This window comes from Mytilus trossulus, chromosome 5, assembly GCF_036588685.1.
Source record: "Mytilus trossulus isolate FHL-02 chromosome 5, PNRI_Mtr1.1.1.hap1, whole genome shotgun sequence".
Lineage (NCBI taxonomy): Eukaryota > Metazoa > Mollusca > Bivalvia > Mytilida > Mytilidae > Mytilus > Mytilus trossulus.
In genome coordinates this window covers 54,809,218-54,831,902 of record NC_086377.1, presented here as the reverse complement: position 1 = coordinate 54,831,902, position 22,685 = coordinate 54,809,218, and the positions used below count along the sequence as shown (strand labels likewise).

Genomic DNA, 22,685 nt, shown 5'->3' with positions numbered 1-22,685 from the left:
GTCAGCAGGACATGAGGCATACCAGCATTTCTACCAGTCATTCGGTTACATAATAAAATGTCTTGAAGTAATGTCATTTGGACTACATAAAGATGAGGGCTATAACGTGGAACTGACAAATTGTTGGAATCGTGACAACACTGTAAGAGCCACTGCTCTTCTCAATGCATCGACCCAGTATGAATGTATCATTACTTTTCTAACCGTTTACAAAGTGTACGAATGGCTGAGGCTGTTGGGTAAACCCATCAAATGCCAAGAATTGTGGGAAGACATATACATAAATCTAATGTAAAAAGCTGCAACACCTGAAGAATATTATTTAAAGAACTTAGCAAGCCCATTCCTTGAAAATGTCAATATGGAAATAGACACTCAATTTGCAGTGGTGTCAACAAAATGTATGAAGCTGTTTGCTTTGGTGCAATTAATTTTATGTGAAAAGAACATGCAGGTTTCTCATCTACAGGGAGTTGTTGATGTATATAAAAATGACTTGCCATCACCAGAATTAATTGATGAAGAGTTTTTTGCTTGGAAATTAAAATCTCAACAAATGCAAGAGAGACCATCAACTTGTAGAAATGCAATTAAGCTTTGTGCAAAGGAACATTTCCCAAATATATATGTGCTGTTGAAAATAGCATGCACTCTCCCTATTACATCATGTGAATGTGAAAGAAGTTTCAGCGTCATGAGAAGACTTAATAATTACATGCGTGCCAGTATGAACCATTACAGATTGTCATCATTGGCTTTGCTTCATATTCACTATGATACAGAACTTATTGAAAAGTTTGTCTGTCTTCATCCTAGAAGATTAGAATTGAAAAACATCATTTATAATTAATGCTTTGGCAATTTTACACATGAAGTAACTGTCATAATGGAAAAAAATGGTTTAAATAACTGTCTGACTGTTTGAAAACAAACTGAGAATATGTTAACAAATTATTAATGACTCGAACAGTTTTGAAAATAATTGGAGATCAGATTGAACATCAATAGGAAATATTTATTTGAATTGAGAGGTACATTAAGGTGGTATCCAACACTTGTGCTGAAATTATTTTGGCTCGTTTAATTTTCATAAAATTTTGTCAAAGCACTTACTTTGACCCTTTAACAAAAATATAAAAAATTTAAAAATTTTGAACCAACCGTTATGTCAGAAAAAATACACTGGTTATATAGCAATTTGACAAACACCAATTTTGATCATTGAGAAGCTTAATATTCCATTTACAACACAACGTAATTAAAAGGTTTAGATGACTTAACAAAGTTATCTCCTGTAGTGTAAGTTTAATACCACCATAAATTAAAAAAAATATGAATTAAAGTTCTTTAGAGCTTTTTCCCAAATATTATGTAACATAAAATATATGAGATAACATACATTCAAACATTTCATGATAGACACATATGTTTATGATGATTTGAATTGTTTCTTTGCTGTCATTATTTATGTGTTTAAATATAACCTTATTTGTTTGTCTATGTTCCAAAATTTTCTAAAACTGCCCCCTAGACCCCCCGCCGTAATAAGGACTCGCTTCGCTTCGAGTCCATTCAACCCCCCCCCCCCCCTTTTTTCTCCTGGAAAATCCTGGCTACGGGCATGATTAACACATGATGAAAGTTACCCTTTGTTTTCCCTCTGCAATAGCTTTACACCTCTGACTGATTTCATTTTCAATAGTTGTGAATGTGTTTTGAGACATAGTAGGATAATTTAATGTTGCTAACACTTTATTCAAATGCCCTTATCCATTTCCGCTGGCAAGTACTCCCAACACAGAACGGATATTAACCTCAAATTGTCTCCTAGCGTTTGTTTCAAGCCTAGGACTTGAGTCATAGACATTCCATAATTACACACGTAATTGATTTTGTTGTCATTTTTTACCCCAAATATATGTACTAGTTATCAAAGGTACCAGGATTATAATTTAGTACGCCAGACGCGCGTTTCGTCTACGTCAGACTCATCAGTGACGCTCATATCAAAATATTTATAAAGCCAAACAAGTAAAAAGTTGAAGAGCAAACACTAGTAGCACGATTTCAGTCTGAAACGGTCATTTTGGTCTGATCATATCTTAATTGACTGGATTTGCCGCTAGAGGAAAACGTCACGACTTGTCAGATCGTTAAGTTACCCGTTCCGATCGATAGTCTCATTAGGTAAATCAGTCCGTTAAGGCATGTCAAGATAAATCAGACTGAATCTTCTAGCGAGCTGTTCAGATCCGTTAAGACCGTGTCAGACCAAAACAGATCAAATCTCAAAATTAACGTTCAAAAGTGTCAGACCATGTTTAGATCCGTTCAGTATCCCGGTATGATACCACGAGTCACGCCCCTTCTGCTTGATTAGTGCATTTTAGATTAATTATACATGTATTTGAAGTATGAATAAAATAGAAAAAAAAGTAATTAAAGATTAAATTCTCTGTTGATTCTTTATTACTGTTGTAGCTTGGGGAGGAACTAATAAATAATTCGTCTATATATGTTGCTTATTTTTTAATAAATATTAGTTTATTTATTTATATTAACTATAAATTGCAAGGACGCATGGTAATTATATAGGTACACATAAACATGTTTGCCATACATTTAACCTTAAAATGTTGAGAACCCTTTGAGAACATATTTGTATTTGAAAATCAGAAACGTAAAAATCTTAAACATAACATAAAAAAGGCGATGTTGTATAATTGCCAACGAGACAATCAATAAAAATTAACACATGCGTATTTTTTGTTTTAATTCGAATTCTGGTGATATGTCCTACTTTACTATTACCGTTGGAGCTGGGTTTTTTTCATTATTATTTTCGTCCTTATTACTCTGTTAAAGTCGGAATCGCTTCTATTATCATAGCTTTGTACTGTACAACATATCATTACACAATTATTCATTTTACACAACGGTGCGTCTAAAGACCACTAAGGTCGCCAACGTCCATGAAGCTGATCACGATACTGCATTCAGTCTTAGTCGAGACAGTGTTTAAACTATAAAGTACTATCGTATAAAGATATTCATTCAAATAATTAGTGTATATATATATCCTGATGATTATTGTCTAACCCATAGGCAGATTACCCCCCCCCCCCCCCCCCCCCCCCAAAACACACACACTTCTTGTCTAGAGCGGAAATTAATCACAGGTTGATTTGACTTCTAAAACTGGCCGTTAATTCATACAAACGTCCGCATACGCGATAAATGACAACTTATCGGTGGGGTGTAAATATTGACACCTGTGTGTAATGTCATTGCAAAATTAAGTTTTAATGTAAAATACATGTACATGCATGTTGATTTGAATAGTACGTTATATTAGTTTATAGTACAATACAGATTAAGATTGATTTACAAGTGAAACTTTTGATCTGTGTTTTTAAAGAATAGGTACAAATATATATGTTTAATGTATTTCATTTTTTTTGGGCGTTAGTTTTCTCGTTTGAATTATTTTACATTGTCTTATCGGGGCCTTTTATAGCTGACTATGCGGGATGGGCTTTGCTCATTGTTGAAGGCCATATTTAAAAAACTGGCTAAATTTGTTTTGAATACCATACATGTACAATATTTGTTTTTTTTTAAACGGAATGTTGTATTGCCTTCCCCTCTTATTTCCTCCGGTCCAGGAAAATTTATTGGCAATAATCAAATGCGAATTTTTTTCACAAGATCTACTTTGGAGCAGAATCTTAGACTTATACATTTCTCTAAAAGCATACAGTTCTAAAAGTTGTGTATTTTCTTGTCTAAATTACCATGTACATGTATGAGGATAAGAATAGGTCACCATTTATAGAGATAGAAAGAATATATAGATGATGAAATATAAAGAACAAATTGATTGATTGTTTGGTTGTTTTACATCCAGTGGCAAATATTTGATGCATTTAAGGCAGGCAAATATTCAGTATAAAGATAAATGGTATAAAAATAAAAGATATATAGAAATGATGATCTGAGCTCCCCTCCCCGAAAAAAAAATCACTCGTATTATATTAATCTAAAGTAAAATCTGGATCCGCACCTGTTATATTTGGCGTAAATTAAAAATTTCTGTTTTAGCTAATATACTTGAGTTCAATGGCACGTGCTAGTAATCAACCGAGGCAACAGGAAACAAAATCAATGATCCATAACGCAAAAAGTAAATGACTATTTTACAATATACAATAAAAAGGTGCCAAATATATTCATTTTCTCCGTGTCAGATATTTTTATTGACTGTACAATCGCTTGCAAGTTAGCTGTACAATTAGTCGGAGCCTTCCTGTACAATCACTTTGAACTTTCCTGTAGAATTGCTTGGTCAAATTTATTAAATAATAAATACATTGCATATGCATTGCATTGGTTGTTCCTTGTCTGTCCTATTACATTCATCTATGGTATTTGAAATGAAAATAAGCACAAAACCAGTCATTTTGACAATTAAGATTCTTTTAAGGAACCCTTTTAAGGTAACTATACCAGAGACACAAACAAAGTGTGTACAATAGATATAAAAAAAGAAGAATTGCCAAAGAGACAACTCTCCACAAGACCAAAATTACACAGAAATTACCAACTATAGGTCACCATACGGCCGTCAACAATGAGCAATACCTCATAGTAAGCTATAAAAGGCCCGGAAATAACAATGAATGATATAAAGTTTTTTTAACACTACAACCACAGAAGAAGGGTGGCTGCTTTTATATTTCCATATGTCGGGGTTTAAATTCCATTCAATAGAAGAAGATGGGGGGAAAAGGTGTTTGGTTATATTTATATCATGTCTATCATGACGCGGGGAACTGCTACATAGTTGTTAATAATTCGTTAATCATAATTTAAATTTCACCAATAATAGGGAGCATTAAGTCGCAGAAATAATTAAGGACAGTCTCTTTATGTAAAGAATATACCACATTGAGCTTTCTGAACTTTCTTCTGTCTTCTAGCAATTTCCGGACTATTTCGAAATATGTAGCTTAACGTCTGACATATAAGTATGCAAATTCAATAATTACATGTAGTTTAATCCAGATTAGATTTAAACGATCAAGTTTATTTCTTTATAATGCATAATTGGGACAAATTCGTTGTTCAAAATTATTTTCCAAGTGTTATTTTAGATTTCAAATATGCATATTGAAAGTAAATTTTAGTATTGTTTATTGAATCAATTAAAATTCAGATCAAATCCGCTTAAAGAAAATAAAACCGGCGAATGACACTCATTTTTGTTGAAATTGGGTTTGACTGACCTTAATTGATATTTTGTTTAAAACAATTCTTCAAATTAAATATACAATTAATTTACGTTTTTAAGGGGGGCATTGAACCTGAAATAAATACTAGTAACAACAATACAGGCTTACAGTATTTTGAATCATTTTTGAAGTGTTCCAATATAATAAACCAGAGACACATAACTTGTAATTTATGTCTCTGAATGAACGAAAGATAATTTTCACGAATAGAAAAAAAAAGGAAGTCTGTCCGAAAGGTGATTGTCAATTTGATATTTCAAAGGCAAATGTATAACTATAGTGTGTTCATTGTAATATAACTATACTTAAACTTAAACCAGAATGCGTCGAAATGTCTCTGCATGTTTATAACAGTCACAAGTCACTTCTAAAATTAAAGATCAGCGATCGATTAAAAATTCATGCAATAATATTTTGTTAAAAGTGATCGAGATGCCCTTATCAGGTAATTCAAATAATCGGACCCTTATTTTTTTTCTTCCAAAACACGTTAAAGTTAATATCAGAGCCATATAGTTCATGTTTTATATCTATGCTAGTACTAGTATAATTTTCTCAGATTATATTCTTTGTTGATATGCATCTTTCTTTTAAGGTCTTTAAAAGTCTTGTTTTTCTCTAACACTTTAGAATAGTATGTCGGGACCATTTCTGAAAATAATCTTTCAAAATGCAAATTTAAGTTTTAGCCTTTAAAACTTGTATGCCAGATAATTTGACCACATGACAAGAAATTCTACAATAAACATTGGTCACGCACGACAGATTCCGACGTGAGACAGTCATACGTGCCGTTACAATAGCCAGTGTACACGCATCAGTGCACACATGTATGTCAAATAGGTCAGTTGATTGGAGGAATGTTACCGAAAACACGCCTACCTCAAACTAATACCCAATCAAACGCCTTTACCAGAAACATAAGTAATACATATGAGATTTGGTTGCGTATTCAACATTTGAAAAAGTTTATAAACTCTTAATTCGAGATGCAAGTTTCCCAATAAATTTCAGCTATCTAGTGATGAAAAAATATATATTTTAAAACAAATACAAATTAAAAGTTTTTCGAATTTTTCCGTAGTCTATTCGTCAAAAAAAAAAACCACCAGCAATCCAAAATATAAGAGATCATAAAATACAAATCTAACAAGACTCTCAAAGGTGTTTGCCAAAAATTATTTGAAATAAAAGATTTTTGTGCAGACGAGAAACAACATTGTATTATATAATTAGCATGAGAAGTAAATTTGACCAAATGAATGAAAAAAACTTTTTACAGAGAAAGTGCACACATTTCTAATGGCGACATCCACCCATATCCAGGTTACGTCGCCGAAAAAGAAAAGTATATTAATAATAATAATTACGATGTCAATTTCATGATGTTATAGGATTAAAGTTAGAAAGAATCTTAAGCACGATTCATGTTTCCCCATGTATAGAGATTAAAACAGATTTATAATTTTTATTTTTAAATTAAATTTTAAAATACAAAAGCATGGCATTTTGTTTTTGTTTTACTTCTTTCCCGACAAAGTTATTTGCCACATGTGCACGACTTTGATTTGCGCCAACTAAATGACTAACAATTTAGAGTGTGGTCAGATTGCTATGCTATGACTTCATCAAAAACTACCTTGACCAAAAACTTTCACCTGAAGCGGAACGAATGGACAGACGAACGAACGAACAGACGGACGAACAAACGGACCCACAGGCCAGAAAACATAATTCCCCTCTACTATCGTACGTGGGGCATAAAAATAATTTCCCGATATTTAATGTCTTCATATATGAAAATAAATTATGAAAAGTGCACCACAAGAAACAAACTGGTTAAAGTGTTCCAGCTCCATACCAGTCTATTCTTCAAACGCATGTCCGTCGTCGCCTGTCATCACATTCAAGCACGCTTGCAAGAAATAATAAACAGTATAGAGATACGGGTACAATACACATTATAGATAATTTGTCCGATCACCTGAAAAATAAAATTGGTTCCAACGACAAAAAACGCTACGAAGTATTAGATTCAATTTTTGGTTCTACCGGACTTTTCACAGCTCAATTTCAAGATGAGTTTAATAAATAAAAAAAAGCAGCAACAAATCCAAACTTCAACACGTACTTAAAAAAATATATATATAAATGTGAAATAAATATTTGAAAATATATATATATTTTAGTCACTTATTAATATGAACATTCGATATATTGCTCCAGTGACCGTATGAAATTTATTATTTAACAAAAAAATTAAACTTGAGAAAATACTTCTTCATTCTGAAAAAAAATATTAATACAATTTCAACAATTCATTTATTAGTATCCAACTTTACCAAACTTGTCGATTAAACAAAAAAACCAAGACAGAACCAATTTAATGTCATATTTTCTTTTTTTTATAACTATAACTCCCGAAATTAATTTGAAACTTTGATACTGAATACTTTTCCAGCAAAATATTCCGGCGTTTTGCATTTGCGACGATCTGCACTTCATTTGCGCCGATTTTTTGTATAGGTAAATTACAGGTGAATAGATATAAAAAGATGTGATATGAGTGCCAATGGAAGAAGATCTCCATCCAAGTCATGTTATTTTTCATTTAACATTATAGACCTCTTCCATTAGCCAATTGTCAATCATAACATGTATATAACTGATGTCCCCTGCTCACAGTGGGGAGGTGGAAGAAGGCCTACAAGATACATTTCTTTCTTATGCATGTTCAATGCAAAAATGTATATAATTTTAAATTGCAACTATCTATAGTTCCGTAACTTTCAAAGCGGATAAAAGAATGGTCGATAAGTGCGTATATTTTTGTTAAATCAATATTTCTTGTAAATTTCAAACTGTCCTTCACTTTTGACAACGAGTACTTACATGTCCCCAAATTTACCATTGGAAAAAATGCATGTGTAAGCAGATTTTTATTTTATCAAATCTCTTTTTGGAATTATTTAGATTTTTATAAATAATATTCTTTACACCAGACATGTTATTTATAAACAGTAATGACTAGTATATCACTATCAGCCACGCAATACAGAGATGTATATATTTATCAAATGATTATACACCTGAATGATAGTTTCAGTCGTGTACACTGATGGATACGCTCAGATGTGAAACTATGCATGAACTTGCAAGTCCGACAGGAAATCGCTTGAATACCTGGCCGTGTCACCTCACAATACATTTGGGAGTAATACCTTTAGCAATGCTGGTGATCAGACAAGGGAAGGTCTGAAATTATTTTAAAAAGGTTATTACATAAAAGAATTATGGACAAATTAGGTTTTTGAAAAAAAAATTCACGGAACGTCAGGGGTAATACTTGTACAAGTTAATTTTATTTACTTTACATATAAAGTAATATAAGTAAATAAATAATGTTTGAATAATCTCCCGTTAATTTTGTCCGAGTGTTTTTGTTGATTGCGGTTTGTCATATATTTGTTTGTTTGTAGCTCCTGTAAACTAGTATTATATAAACCAAGTTGTCATCACTGTTGGGTTTCTCATCTGAATTTTTACATTAACTCTGTTAGATGCCTCTTTCCAAGCCGAGCATTTTATAGGGTCTCATTATGAAGTTTAAGTTTTTGGTCATTGCTGAAGGGTGTGCAGTGACCTATTATATAGTGGCTAACAAGAAAATCACTTGGTCTACATGGTTTATGGTTTATAGTTATGATAGTCGTCTCATCAAAATTCAAACCCAGTGGCGGATCCACGGGGAGGGTTCCAACCCCCCCTTTTTTGGGACGATCAATGCATTTGAATGGCCACATTAAGTTGGACCCCACTTTGTCCTGGGTTTGGAACCCCCTTTTTGAGAAGGCTGGATCAGCCCCTGATACCATATTCCCTTAGGCAAAAATAAAAATTAAGTTTGTTTCCCCTCCCCCCACCCAGGTCAAAAAATTATGTTCCATAAACAATCGAAATTATTTTCGTTCCCAAAAATCATGAAAATAATCTTTTCTATTTTTGAAAAGTGTTGAAGGCAAAAGGATTGATCATCTAAAAAAATACACTCAAATTCAGCACAAACAACTCAAAGGATGCGCTGACTGGACAAGTCAATCCATTCATGTAACCATGCTATGACAGCCAGTTAAAAAAAAAATAACCTCAAACCTTCCTGGTCTGTTTACAAGGGTAGACCATGGGGATGGGAAACAGACATTCTTTAAAATGTGGCCTTATTCATATTTTATTTTATTGAAATTCTGTAATAAGAAGATTTTACTAGTCTATAAGTATCACATATACTTTACATTATCAATAATCCATTAAAAAAAAGTCCAGTCAAAACAACCATGCCAGACAGAGATGACAAATAATGTACACTTTACAGTTCTTCCATACCCCAAATTTATGGTTAACCGTTTATAGAAACCATGGTAACAGAGAAACAGACTAAACATAAAAAACATGAAAATGGTGTCATAGTCAGATGAAATCAGCTAATAAAAAATGTCAAACATGTTCACCTTACATTCATTCCATATGCCAAAAATAGTGATCCTATACATGTACAATGTAGGTACATGTAATAGCAATTCAAAACATTCATGACCTTCTGCTGTTGTCTGCTCTGTAGTCGGGTTGTTGTCTTGTTGTCACATTCTCCATTTCCAGTCTCTAATTTTATTACAAAGTATATGAGAAACAAACCTTTAATCCACTAACATGTTTAACCCCACCACATTATTTATGTATGTGCCTGTCCCAAGTCAGGAGCCTGCAATTCAGTGGTTGTTGTTTGTTATGTGTTACATATTTGTTTTTTCGTTCATTTTTTTACATAAATAAGGCGGTTAGTTTTCTGGTTTGAATTGTTTTACATTGTCTTATCGGGGCCTCTTATAGCCGACTATGCGGTATGGGCTTTGCTAATTGCTGAAGGCCGTACGGTTATCTATAGTTGTAAATGTTTGTGTCAGTTTGGTCTTTTGTGTATAGTTGTCTCATTGGCAATAGTACCACATCTTTTTTTATATACTAACCATGTTAACATTGTATTAAACTGAAATAACCTTAATCACTTAAATTATCCATGAAATAAAGTCAATGTCAGGTCAACCTAACCTGATAGACAAGTAGACCTTGCAAGATACTCATATACAATAAAATATATCAATTACATATAATAAAATGTAAAGTATAAGAGATCACTTCACTGATTAAATAACAGTATATTTTACATGCAGTCACTGAATCATGAAAATGAGGTCAAGTACAATGGACATGGTGATATAATGACAGACTGAAACATCATAACATATTAGCTACTAGTACATGTATCTGAATACAAGACAAGAAACATCCAGCTCTTTTAGCTTTTAAAATGTAAAGCTCTATAAAAATAGCTTACATCATCCCCCTAAGACTGTAATACATATTTCTTGCATACAACCAACTTTCATGACTTTCGTGTAAGGCGAGACAAAATAAAATGATACTTTGAAGTACATGTATTGTTTAATATGTTCGACTACTACATGTACATGTACTAGTATAAAATGCCAGTTTTAGAATGAACAGTAATTTAGAAGATTATCAAAATACATGAAGATACATCATTGTACATTCAGACTATTATAACTACAAATGTATACAGCAAGCTGTCATTTGACTCTAACCAACAACTGTACCAGGGCTGTAAAGCTTGTCTAGGTTGGTGAAACTTCCATCATCATGCATATGACACTAAATAATAGTGACGGACCGTGACAGACCCTCATGGAAGGTCAAGAAGGTTTAACACACCATGGTGGTACATGTAGCCAACAGTAGCAATGGCAGCATAAAATTCTTATTATATCCAAATTCTTTAATATTTTAAATGAATAATTATCCTAGGTGAATTCAGATATATACATGTATGATCATGATGATGCACTTTTAGTATTGACAATGATTGCAAGATAATCACAGAAACCATGAATTTCCATTATTCCAATTTCCTACATTTTTTCCTATGAATTGTAAGTTTGCTATTTGTTCAATTCACAATTTCCTTTTCGTACAATCAGAACATCCCATCAACATCATGGCATAATGCTGTGAGCTTTATCAACCTTATTTCCAAACGCAATAAGTAACTCAAAATTATGAATGACTCCACCATTTCACAATTTACAGCTACAGGTACAAATGAGGTACCGTATTTGAGTAATTTAGTGACACTTATATATTTCCTATGTATACATGATATATGCCCCTTCATAATTTGGCTGGGAATCATGCTCAAACCAATGTGATATCTTATCTACAAAAAAAATATACATTAAGAATTAAGTATTTATTACATGTATCTAAAATTAATAATAATTCAACAAATTCTTTTAATAATACTTTTTTATTTTAAAATAGAATTTGTTGAATATTACTACAAACATGACAAAGCAATTAGTATGTATAGATTATAACATGCCCTTTTCCATATTGGCCCTGGTATCATCCCAAGACTCTCATATTGGCCTCGAGGCTTTAGCCGAGGGCTGATATGGGTTGAGGGATGATACCCGGGCCAATATGGAAAAGACATGTTATAATCTGTTTATCACATATTTCAGTTCTGCAGAAAAGAGAAAAAAAGGTCAATTATAACAATTTAATGAAACATAAAATGTAAAACTTAAACATTTTATCACAAATGTGGCATTAAGGAGGCAATGACGTCACATCATTTGGAATCAGGGCACAATATTAATATACTCTATGTTTGTTTCTATGAAAATCAATATTCTTTTTTCCCCCTTATTCATGTATGCTCTGTGTTCGCCTTGTGGGCCCTTAATTGGAAATAAAATATGTTCTGTTCTATAAATATGTAGGGTTACTCGATCAGGGGGTTAGGTCTTGTAATAGGCCATCCCGCACAACCAAACCACTGTGAATACCCCACATGTTAGGCAATAAACAGGTGTGGATCCAGCCCTTTTCAAATCATGCATTGATCATCCAAAAAAAGGAGGGGGTCCAATCACAGGAAGAATTTTTTAGCAAGCCCAAATTCTTACTTTGCCTTTGAACAAGTTACTGTGCAAGAATGTTGTGTATTAGAAAGTCGATTCATACCTGTATGCACAAATGTAACAAATGTACACATTTTCCCTTCAACTGTTCAATTTCTTGGCCGGATCAATGATTATTCTCATGTCTGATAGGCATGTTCTACTCACCAATTGTAATTTCCAGTTCAGCTATAAATATTGTGCTGCATGCAGTGTCCATCTACCATGTCAACGATTTTGTGCAAAATAAGTTTGCCATTTGAAGCGCTGACAGACACTGCCGACATGCGAGAGGTATTTTAATAAAGAGGGTACGGTAACGTTAAATCGTTTACGGGCGTAGAATTATTTTCCGTTTTTAATAAAACTGTGTCAGATTTGATTGATTATCGTCGGAAAATTTCCCTAATGGATAGTAATTTAAATTAAACCAGCTTTATTATGCTGTATTTATGTAATATATATAACCTGGTTTTTAAATGTACTTCAGGTACACTGACGTATAAACATTTTTTTGATAATTTATCAAACCTATTTCAAATATATGTAAATTGAATTATTTCATAAGCCTTTTTCTGCTATATACATATTCAAACTTTATTTTTTAACGCAGTCTTCTGGAATGTAATAATTTTTTTTATTGAGGCTCTCGAATTATAGACACATTAAAAGTAAAGATGGAAAGTCAAACGCATGAGTCTGGCAAAAATGAACAGACAATAAACGGAAAACGATAAAAGATATAGTTTTTCCCTGCCTCAAATTTTATACTAAAATGCAATTTATATAGCTAACATTAAAAGTTAAATGAGAATGCATTCATTTACAATATTAAAAAATGTTACATCTTAAATTTAATTAAACATATTAAGATTACGTTTTCAAGTGTTCACGGCCGACATCCGTAATTATTTAATAAGGGTGTAAAAATGATCTGTTGCGTCAAGATGACACATTTTTCACCACTTCAGTCTCACTCTGTAATTGCATAACCATGTATTGCAATCACTTGTTAACCATAAAATATAAAGGCTCAGGTGCTTTTTATTAAATAAATAAATGTTATTTCGGCAATCTGTTGATTTTTTTTAGTCAATTCGCGGCGGTTTGTGCAGCAGTATGTCTCTGAGCTACTTTTTAAAATATATAAACAAAATTGTTAAATTATTAAATAGGAAGAAGTAAGAATTCAAATTGAGTATTTTTTTATTTAATTAACATGATTAAAGGGACGTGATAGACTCTCAGTTAACATAAACCGTCTTCTTTCTATTTTTTTAATTTTATTCTTAAAAGGGGAGCAACCCCTGATAACCAACGGGAAAGTTTAACTCGTTTTGTGTCCAAATTATTAAAATCTGAACACGACTGGACACGGTCTGACAACATCTTGACGTAACTTTGTATTTATGGTCTGTTTTGGTCTGACACAGTCGTAACGGATCTAAACAGCTCGCTAGAAGATTCAGTCTGATTTATCTTGACATGCCTTAACGGACTGATTTACCTAATGAGACTATCGATCGGAACGGGTAACTTAACGATCTGACAAGTCGTGACGTTTTCCTCTAGCGGTAAATCCAGTCAATTAAGTTTTGATCAGACCAAAATGACCGTTTCAGACTGAAATCGTGCTACTAGTGAAAGAGCTTCACACATTATTATTCACAGCCAGAAACACAGGTTGCCCAAATCTATTCTGAGAATCTTTTCTTTGTCTTAATATGAATTTTTACATGTAGTAGGAATGTAACATTATTCACTCATTGTCAGAAAATATTATTTTTACTTGTGGTAATGCCGTGAAATAAGCAAGACATGTTCAGCCAACCTTTCATTTACACCTGTTTCTATAACTTTTCAATTCTTTTTATATTATACATTATAAAATATTAAATGGTATCATAATGATATTGGGAATCAAGCAGTACAAGATACCAGTAAGTAACTAATTAATTACTATTCTTAATTGCTTATGGTGTATAATTATTATTTCCAGATTAGCATCCAAATGGAATGAATTGTATGAAAGAGTGGTGAAAGAGAAATTGGATAGAAGGATTGCAGCATGGAACAGAATAGATTCAGAGAATGTTGTAAAAGGATTTTCAACTCTGTCTGAGGAGAAATTAACAAACACACCTGTAGGGGTTTATCAGCTCAAACTAGGTAGATTGATTGATTGATTGCTTAACGTCCAGTGTCAAATATTTCATGCATATTCAGGACGAGAACAAGTTCACAATAAATACAATAGGTAGGTGGATACAAAAGAGGCCATCTGGGATGATGGTCGGAGAAATTTGGACTGCCACCGGAAAAAGAGGGTATAATGGATAGGGACAGACATTTGGCCTTGCAACAGGCCACCTACGGGCCCCTCAAAGAGTGTTGCAAGGGTTCTTAACGTGCAAAGAACGTGGCATTCTCTTTACACGAGGCATCGGATTTAACGTCCCCTTCTGACCGGACGTGACTGCGAACTTGATACATCCCGCACAGCCAAACGGACGCCCCACTTCGGCAAGCGTTTTACTGCCGGTCGGGAGAAGACCAAGTGACCATATTTCTATTCCCCAGTCACCCTTGGGGAACAAACTAGGTAGAAGCTACACTTGTGAAAATTTGGATGAGGATGGCGACAATATAATTGTGTTGAATGTTGGGATACAGAAGAGATTGAGGACTCAGTTAGTGAAGCAGGTTGTCATGGAGAGTAACTGCTTTAGCATGTATTTAATTCAATCGTCAGTCACTAAATATGCATAATATTACATATCAAATGATCTTTTATCTGTATTTTATCATATTCAGAATTATTTTGCATAAATTGCATCGATAAAAGTATGATGAGCTTTTGATTATTGTTTTGCAGCTGTCAACATCTATTTGTTTTTCAACTCAATTAAAGTGTTTCTTAAAACCCCTGGTTTTATGCAACACAACATTGAAGAAAAAACTATAAAGTATCCTACAAATGATAACATAAAATTGTCAACAAACTTAAGCAGATAAATATCCGAAAAATGCATTGCCAGTCCAGGCAAAATGTCAGAGAAGAGGCTGCTTTTCTCTGCAAAAGTATCTATAAAAATGACCGCCAGAAACTAATTGAATTTCTAGACAAAACCATCATAAAAAGGTCAATTACTTATTTCTTTCCTTTGACCAGTAACACAAAGGAAACTGAGAGTGGCCCATCTATTTCAGGAGCTGGGACTTTGCTGATATTCGAAGAAAGCATTTCAATATCAATACTATGTATGATTTATTTGAATGTTTCACTCACAAATAGTGTTTCATTGTTAAATTGATTGATTGATTGTTGGTTGCTTTACGCCGCATTAGCACAAAAAGGCGAGAGCTAATTCGAATATTTTTACAATTTAAAGCATATTTTTAAAATAAGACAAAAAGTCCTTCAATATACTAAAATTCTGGACTAAAGCAAATTTATTATATACAAATAAAAATCATTGTTAAAAGAAGCTGGAATATACTATAAAATTCAAACAATGTATTATTCAAAACGATATCAATTTTTATCACGTTATCTAACTGTTGAATGTTTTGTGAATAATTTGCTTGCGATGGACCCTTTTTAATCAATTTCTCTGACAATAATGTTATACCATGGGTCGAAGAAGCGTTTAATTGCAAAATGATAAAAAAAATGAATTTTCATTTGACAAACCTTCAAGAAATTTTGTTTTAGAACTTACTGAAAATGGTCGGTTGTACAACAGCTAAATTATTACTTGCAGATGACCTAAGATTTTTACTACGTAGGTTAACATCACAATTTTTGGGAATTTGGGATCCTCAATGCTCTTCAACTTTGTACTTGTTTGGCTTTATAAATTGTTTCGTATGAGCGTCTGTGACGAGTCGTTTGTAGACGAAACGCGCGTCTGACGTACTTAATTATGATCATGATACCTTTGATAACTATTTGTATCTTGATATGCACATTTTGAGCCTGCAGCTGTACGCGTAAATGGGATTAATTGATTGATTGTTGGTTACTTTACGCCGCATTAGCACAAAAAGGCTTTATCGCGGCGAGAGCTAATTCGAATATTTTTACAATTTGAAGCATATTTTTTAAATAAGACAAAAGGTCCTTCAATATACTAAAATTCTTGACTAAAGCAAATTTATTATATACAAATAAAAATCAACAGTAAAATAACGTGATAAAAATTAAAATCGATTTAAATATAATAACATTCTGATATCCTATAACAAATTCCAATATCTTTTAAAAAAAGCAACAATATTTGTAAATGGAACATTATTGAATAAATCATACATATTATTCACATTGAACTGCTTCTTACGAATATCAGCAAAGTCAATACAATTAATTAAAACATGTTTAATAGTATACTTGCAGTGGCAAAGTACACATTGTGGTTCATCTTAATTTTTTAAGAGATACTCATGTGTTATTCTAGTATGACCAATACGACATCTAGTAATAACACACTGATCTTTACTGCACATAATATTATTAAAAAGTTTGCCTAAATTAGGTTTAATTTCATGCAATTTATTATTATCTTTTTTACTCCATTTATTTTTCAATGTATTAAAAATATATTCTCTAATATTAGATTTAAAATCAGTATATGGTAAATCACAGTTAAATAGAGGGTCACCCAGGGCATTCTTTGCCTCAAGGTCTACAGCTGTGTTTCCAAGGATTCCATAATGACTCGGAACCCATAGAAATATTATTTCTTTTAAGAAGAATTTTTAAATTCCTCATTACATATAAAATTTTGAGAATTGTTGGGTTTTTAATTTTAGTATTTCGTATAGCTTGTAGGCATGAAAGTGAATCCGAACATATAATAGATTAATGAAAATTGTTAAAAATTGACTATCAAGGGCAATAACTCCTTAATGGATCAATTGACTATTTAGGTCATGTTGACTTATTTGTAGATCTTACTTTGCTGAACATAATTGCTGTTTTACAGTTTATCTCTGTCTATTATAACATTCAAAGATAATAAACAAAAACAGCAAAATTACCAATTCAAGGGCAGCAACCCAGCAACCGATTGACCGATTAATCTGAAAATTTCAGGGCAGAAAGATCTTCACCTGATGAACATTTTTATTTCATGTCCGATTTCCTTAAAATGCTTTGATTTTTGAGTTATAAGCCAAAAACTGCATTTTACCCCTATGTTCTATTTTTAGCCGTGGCGGCCATCTTGGTTGGTTGACCAGGTCACGCCGCACATTTTTGAAACACGATACCCCAAAAATGATTGTGGCAAAGTTTGGATTGATTTGGCCCAGTAGTTTCAGAGGAAAAGATTTTGTAAAAGATAACTTTAATTTACGAAAAAATGGTTACATATTGACTATAAAGGCCAATAGTTATCAAAAGTACCAGGATTACAATATTATACGCCAGACGCGCGTTTAATAAATCCTAAACGGGTCAACTGACCATTTTGATCATGTGGGCTTATTTGTAGATCTTACTTTGCTGAGCATTATTGCTGTTTACAGTTTATTCTCTATCTATAATAATATTTAAGATAATAACCAAAAACAGCAAAATTTCCTAAAAATTACCAATTCATGGGCTACTAGTAACCCAACAACCGATTGACCGATTCATCTGAAAATTTCAGGGCATTTTACCCCTATGTACTAATTTTAGCCGTGGTGGCCATCTTGGTTGGTTGACCGGGTCACGCAACATATTTTTTAAACTAGATACCCCAATGATGATTGTGGCCAAGTTTGGTTTGATTTGGCCCAGTAGTTTCAGAGGAGAAGATTTTTGTAAAAGCTAACGCCGGGATGAGAAAAGCTCACGTGGCCATTTGGGCCAGGTGAGCTAACAGTAAGATGTGGTATGATTGCCTAAAATGTAACTTTCCATCAAAGACCAAAGGATGTAAAAGTTAGCCGCTAAAGGTCACTGAACAGCCTTGTAGGAATGATACATACTGGCCTAGGATATGCACAAATAAGAAACTTTTTGACAATATAACTTACCAGTCTTGAGTAAAACTTGCTCCCAAAAACATGAGAAGAAAATTGGAAAAATGTTTGTGTCTGCTGCTGAGGTGTCATGTAAGAATGCTCAACACCTGGAAAAAGAAATTCTGCAGATAAGGTCATACTAATAGTTATCAAAAGTACCAGGATTATAATTTAAACGTTATAATAAATTTGACTTTATATTTTAATCTACTTCTTGTACATATATCTATCAAATTAAGAAAAAGTCGTATGATTGCAAATGAGACATCTCTCCACAGAATAACAAATTACACAGGAGTTATCAACCATAGGTCACCCTACGGCCTTAAACAATGAGCAAAGCCTTTACTGCAAAGTCTGCTACTAAAGACTCTGAAATTACAAATGTAATACTGTTAAAGATTTATTTATTCAATTATATATATAAATAATGAAGAATATGTTTCTGGACATTCAATGCGTTGTTTCTTCAGGGGGACCTGAAAAACTTGCATAAAATATAGATTTAGATTTTGTTTTTCCTTCTCGGCATAGTATCGTCTATTCTAGACGATCTGGTACAATTCAGAAAACTTACTGGTTGGTCCTTTTTATAGACTTCTATACATAATATTGGGCTGAAACAGATCAATAAATTTATTTCAAAAGGATTAATAAAATTTGTTCATTTTTGACTTGTTTGTTTTTAATAATTCTTTATAAAGCTAAAATGAACAATATAAATTTAAGAAATTTAATCAATTTGTTAACTAATTTTAAAATAATCATGAATTTTAGGAGTTGGAGCTTGAGGTCAATTTTGATGCAGGTTGGCAGAAACGAGATCAGAATTTAATTACAATAGCTTAACAGGTAAACTTGACTTTGTAAATGAGGGATTATTGATTGTTGTTTGCTTAACGTCCAGTGGCAAATATTTCATGCATATTCAGGACGAGAACAAGTTCACAAAATACAATAGGTAGGGTGATAAAATAGAGGCCAGCTGGGATGATGGTCGGGGAAATTTGGACTGCCACTGGAAGATGAGGGTATATTGAAGAACAGAATTTTTACCTTGCAACAGGCCATCTACGCACCCCTCAAAAGAGTTGTTGCAAGGGTTCTTAACGTGCAAAGAGCGTGGCACTCGAGACATTGGATTTAACGTCCCCTTTCTGACCGGACGTGACTGCGAACTTGATACATCCCGCACAGCCAAACGGACGCCCCACTTCGGCAAGCGTCTTACTGCCGGTCGGGAGAAGACCGAGTGACCATATTTCTATATCGCAGTCACCCTTTGGGGCATCAACATAAGAACATACAGAGGGGCACACATTGATAGAATAACAAAGGAGAGTATGAATATGGAAAAGAAAGCTTATAAGAATATTATTCGTCAAGTTGTTGGAAACGACATAAGTGGTGGGAAATCCTTGAAAGATTTTGAAATTGAATTTGAAAGTTTGCTCCTAGCAGCTCGTTGTTATAGTAACTCTGACTGTAGTTGATTTGGTTGTTGGTTGCTTAACGTCCAGTGGCAAATAGTTTATGCATTTGCAGTACAAGAACAAGTTCACAAGAAATACAACAGGTAGGGCTTGTCATAATAGAGGCCATTTCGGCTGATGACTACATGGACTTTAAGCAACACGAACTCCACCAAACACGTTGTCCAAATTCGGGACAAATGATGGAGTGGAATCATAAAATGGTTCCCTGTAAAACTTTTACACAATATTATTTTGGACAGGCAGTATCACAAGTTTAATAGAAATACTAGTAAAATTTGTTGTGCCAGACCAAATAAGTAAGTAGAGAAGACTGAATTACCAGTATTCCAGTCAATACCGACAATACAATCATTACATTCATATGCTCTTGTATAATGTCATTGTCTTACAAGATTTGCCTTTGCTGCATTGATGAACTTTCTAGAGGATTATTACTGGTAAAGATTGAAACTGAAGTAAGTCTTTATTACACTGTAGACTTGGGTTCTAAAAGAGAAGCTTTTTTAAGTCCCTCTCAAGAACGACTCATGAATTTAATGTATACGTTCGGACTTCTTGAAACCTTCTTGGAGACACGAAACTTCTATATGGAGTGTTCATTCTGCTTAAATACTTTTATAACTCATTTCCTATAACATTTCTATCATAAATGAGTGAAAGTTCGTGGGATTCACAACCATTGGTGACCAGAAACACTGATAGTTTTATGATGTTGGCTACAACTATCCTGTCTGTTCTTTGGATCAAACAAAATTTTGCAAGCACGGGAATAGCATATCAATCGAAGAGAAATAGTACATGTTCAACACTCTAATGCAAGGGGGAATGAACTGTTAACTTATGTTGAAAATCTATTGACCATATAGCCCGTCGGTTTTGGAGAGGACAAAAATGAAGTAAAGAGAATTTCATAATATGATATTTCTTTTATTTGAATTTAATTAAACCAGTGGAATTCATTTTGAGCCTTAGGAAATTTGAAACATAATTTCTGTTTGTTTTTATATTTTATCAATCAGATACAATTATACGAAAAATGATCAAATTTACAGTAGAATGTCGAAAACTTTTCAGTTTACCTACAACAGGTTTGCTGTTGTATTATTTACAATAATCCTATAGATATGGTTGATTGAAGGTAACATCTGAATAAAATTTCTAAAAAGTAGTAAAATTTACTGGAAAAGTATTACAATTCTATAACAAAGGTTTGGTTTGTTCAAATTGACTTCAAATGCATTTGTCAATACATGTTAAACAATATATCGGTCAAATGACCGATTTACGGTAACATCAAATACATTTATCAAAAAAATGGTCAAATTTACAGTAAAATGTCGAAAAGTTTTCAATTTACCTACAACAGTTTTGCTGTTGTTGTGTTATTTACAATTATCCTATAAATATGGTCAATTGAAGGTAACATCTGAATGAATAATCCTAAAAGTGGTAAAATTTACTTAAAAAGTATAACAATTCTATAATGAAGGTTTGGTTTGTTCAAATTGACTTCAAATGCATTTGTCAATAGATGTTAGAAAGTTGTCTTGGTCAAATGACCGATTAAAGGTAACATCAAATACAATTATCAATACATATTAAAAAGTTGTCTTCGGCAAATGACCGATTTAAGGTAACATCAAATACAATTATCAATACATATTACAAAGTTGTCTTTGTCAAATGACCGATTTAAGGTAACATCAAATACAATTATCAATACATATTAAAAAAATGTCTTGGGCAAATGACCGATTTAAGATAACATCAATTATAATTATCAATAAATGATCAAATTTACAGTAAAATGTCGAAAAGTTTTCAATTTACCTACAACAGTTTTGCTGTTTTGTTATTTACAATTATCCTACAAATATGGTCAATTGAAGGTAACATCTGAATGAATTATCCTAAAAGTGGTAAAATTTACTTAAAAAGTATTAAAATTCTATAATGAAGGTTTGGTTTGCTCAAATTGACTTCAAATGCATTTGTCAATACATGTTCGAAAGTTGTCTTGGTCAAATGACCGATTTAAGGTAACATCAAATACAATTATCAATACATATTAAAAAGTTGTCTTGGGCAAATGACCGATTTAAGGTAACATCAAATACAATTATCAATACATCTTACAAAGTTGTCTTGGTCAAATGACCGATTTAAGGTGACATCAAATCGATTATCAAAACATATTAAAAAGTTGTCTTGGGCAAATGACAGATTTAAGATAACATCAATTACAATTATCAAAAAATGATCAAATTTACAGTAAAATGTCAAAATGTTTTCAATTTACCTACAACAGTTTTGCTGTTGTGGTATTAACAATTATCCTATAAATATGGTCAATTGAAGGTAACATCTGAATGAATTATCCTAAAAGTGGTAAAATTTACTTAAAAAGTATTATAATTCTATAATGAAGGTTTTGTTTGTTCAAATTGCTTTCAAATGCATTTGTCAATAGATGTTAGAAAGTTGTCTTGGTCAAATGACCGATTTAAGGTAACTTCAAATACAATTATCAATACATATTAAAAAGTTGTCTTGGGCAAATGACCAATTTAACGTAACATCAAATACAATTATCAATACATATTACAAAGTTGTCTTGGTCAAATGACCGATTAAAAGTAACATCAAATACAATTATCAATACATATTAAAAAGTTGTCTTGGGCAAATGACAAAGGAGTAAGTTCGGTAAGAGCCATATTTAACCCCAATTATAAAGTTCATATTGACAAGACAATAAATGTTTTAAGTTGCTCTAAAGACATGTTAGAAAGTTAAACAGAACTGACTTTGTCAAAGTTTAATTCTAACACGTTGATTTTCACATCCAA

The 22,685-nt window shown here is 32.6% G+C and overlaps 1 protein-coding gene across 1 annotated transcript; it reads left to right on the top strand.

Annotated features, from left to right (window-relative positions):
- Positions 1-361: 361 nt before the first annotated feature.
- On the top strand, positions 362-850 carry LOC134718084 (52 kDa repressor of the inhibitor of the protein kinase-like). Its single transcript, XM_063580576.1, has one exon. The coding sequence runs from the start codon at positions 362-364 to the stop codon at positions 848-850; it is 489 nt and encodes a 162-aa protein (XP_063436646.1).
- The last annotated feature ends 21,835 nt before the right edge of the window (positions 851-22,685 follow it).

Coding starts and splice junctions, on each gene's coding strand:
- LOC134718084 (XM_063580576.1), top strand. CDS start 362: ATGGAAATAGACACTCAATTTGCAGTGGTGTCAACAAAATGTATGAAG.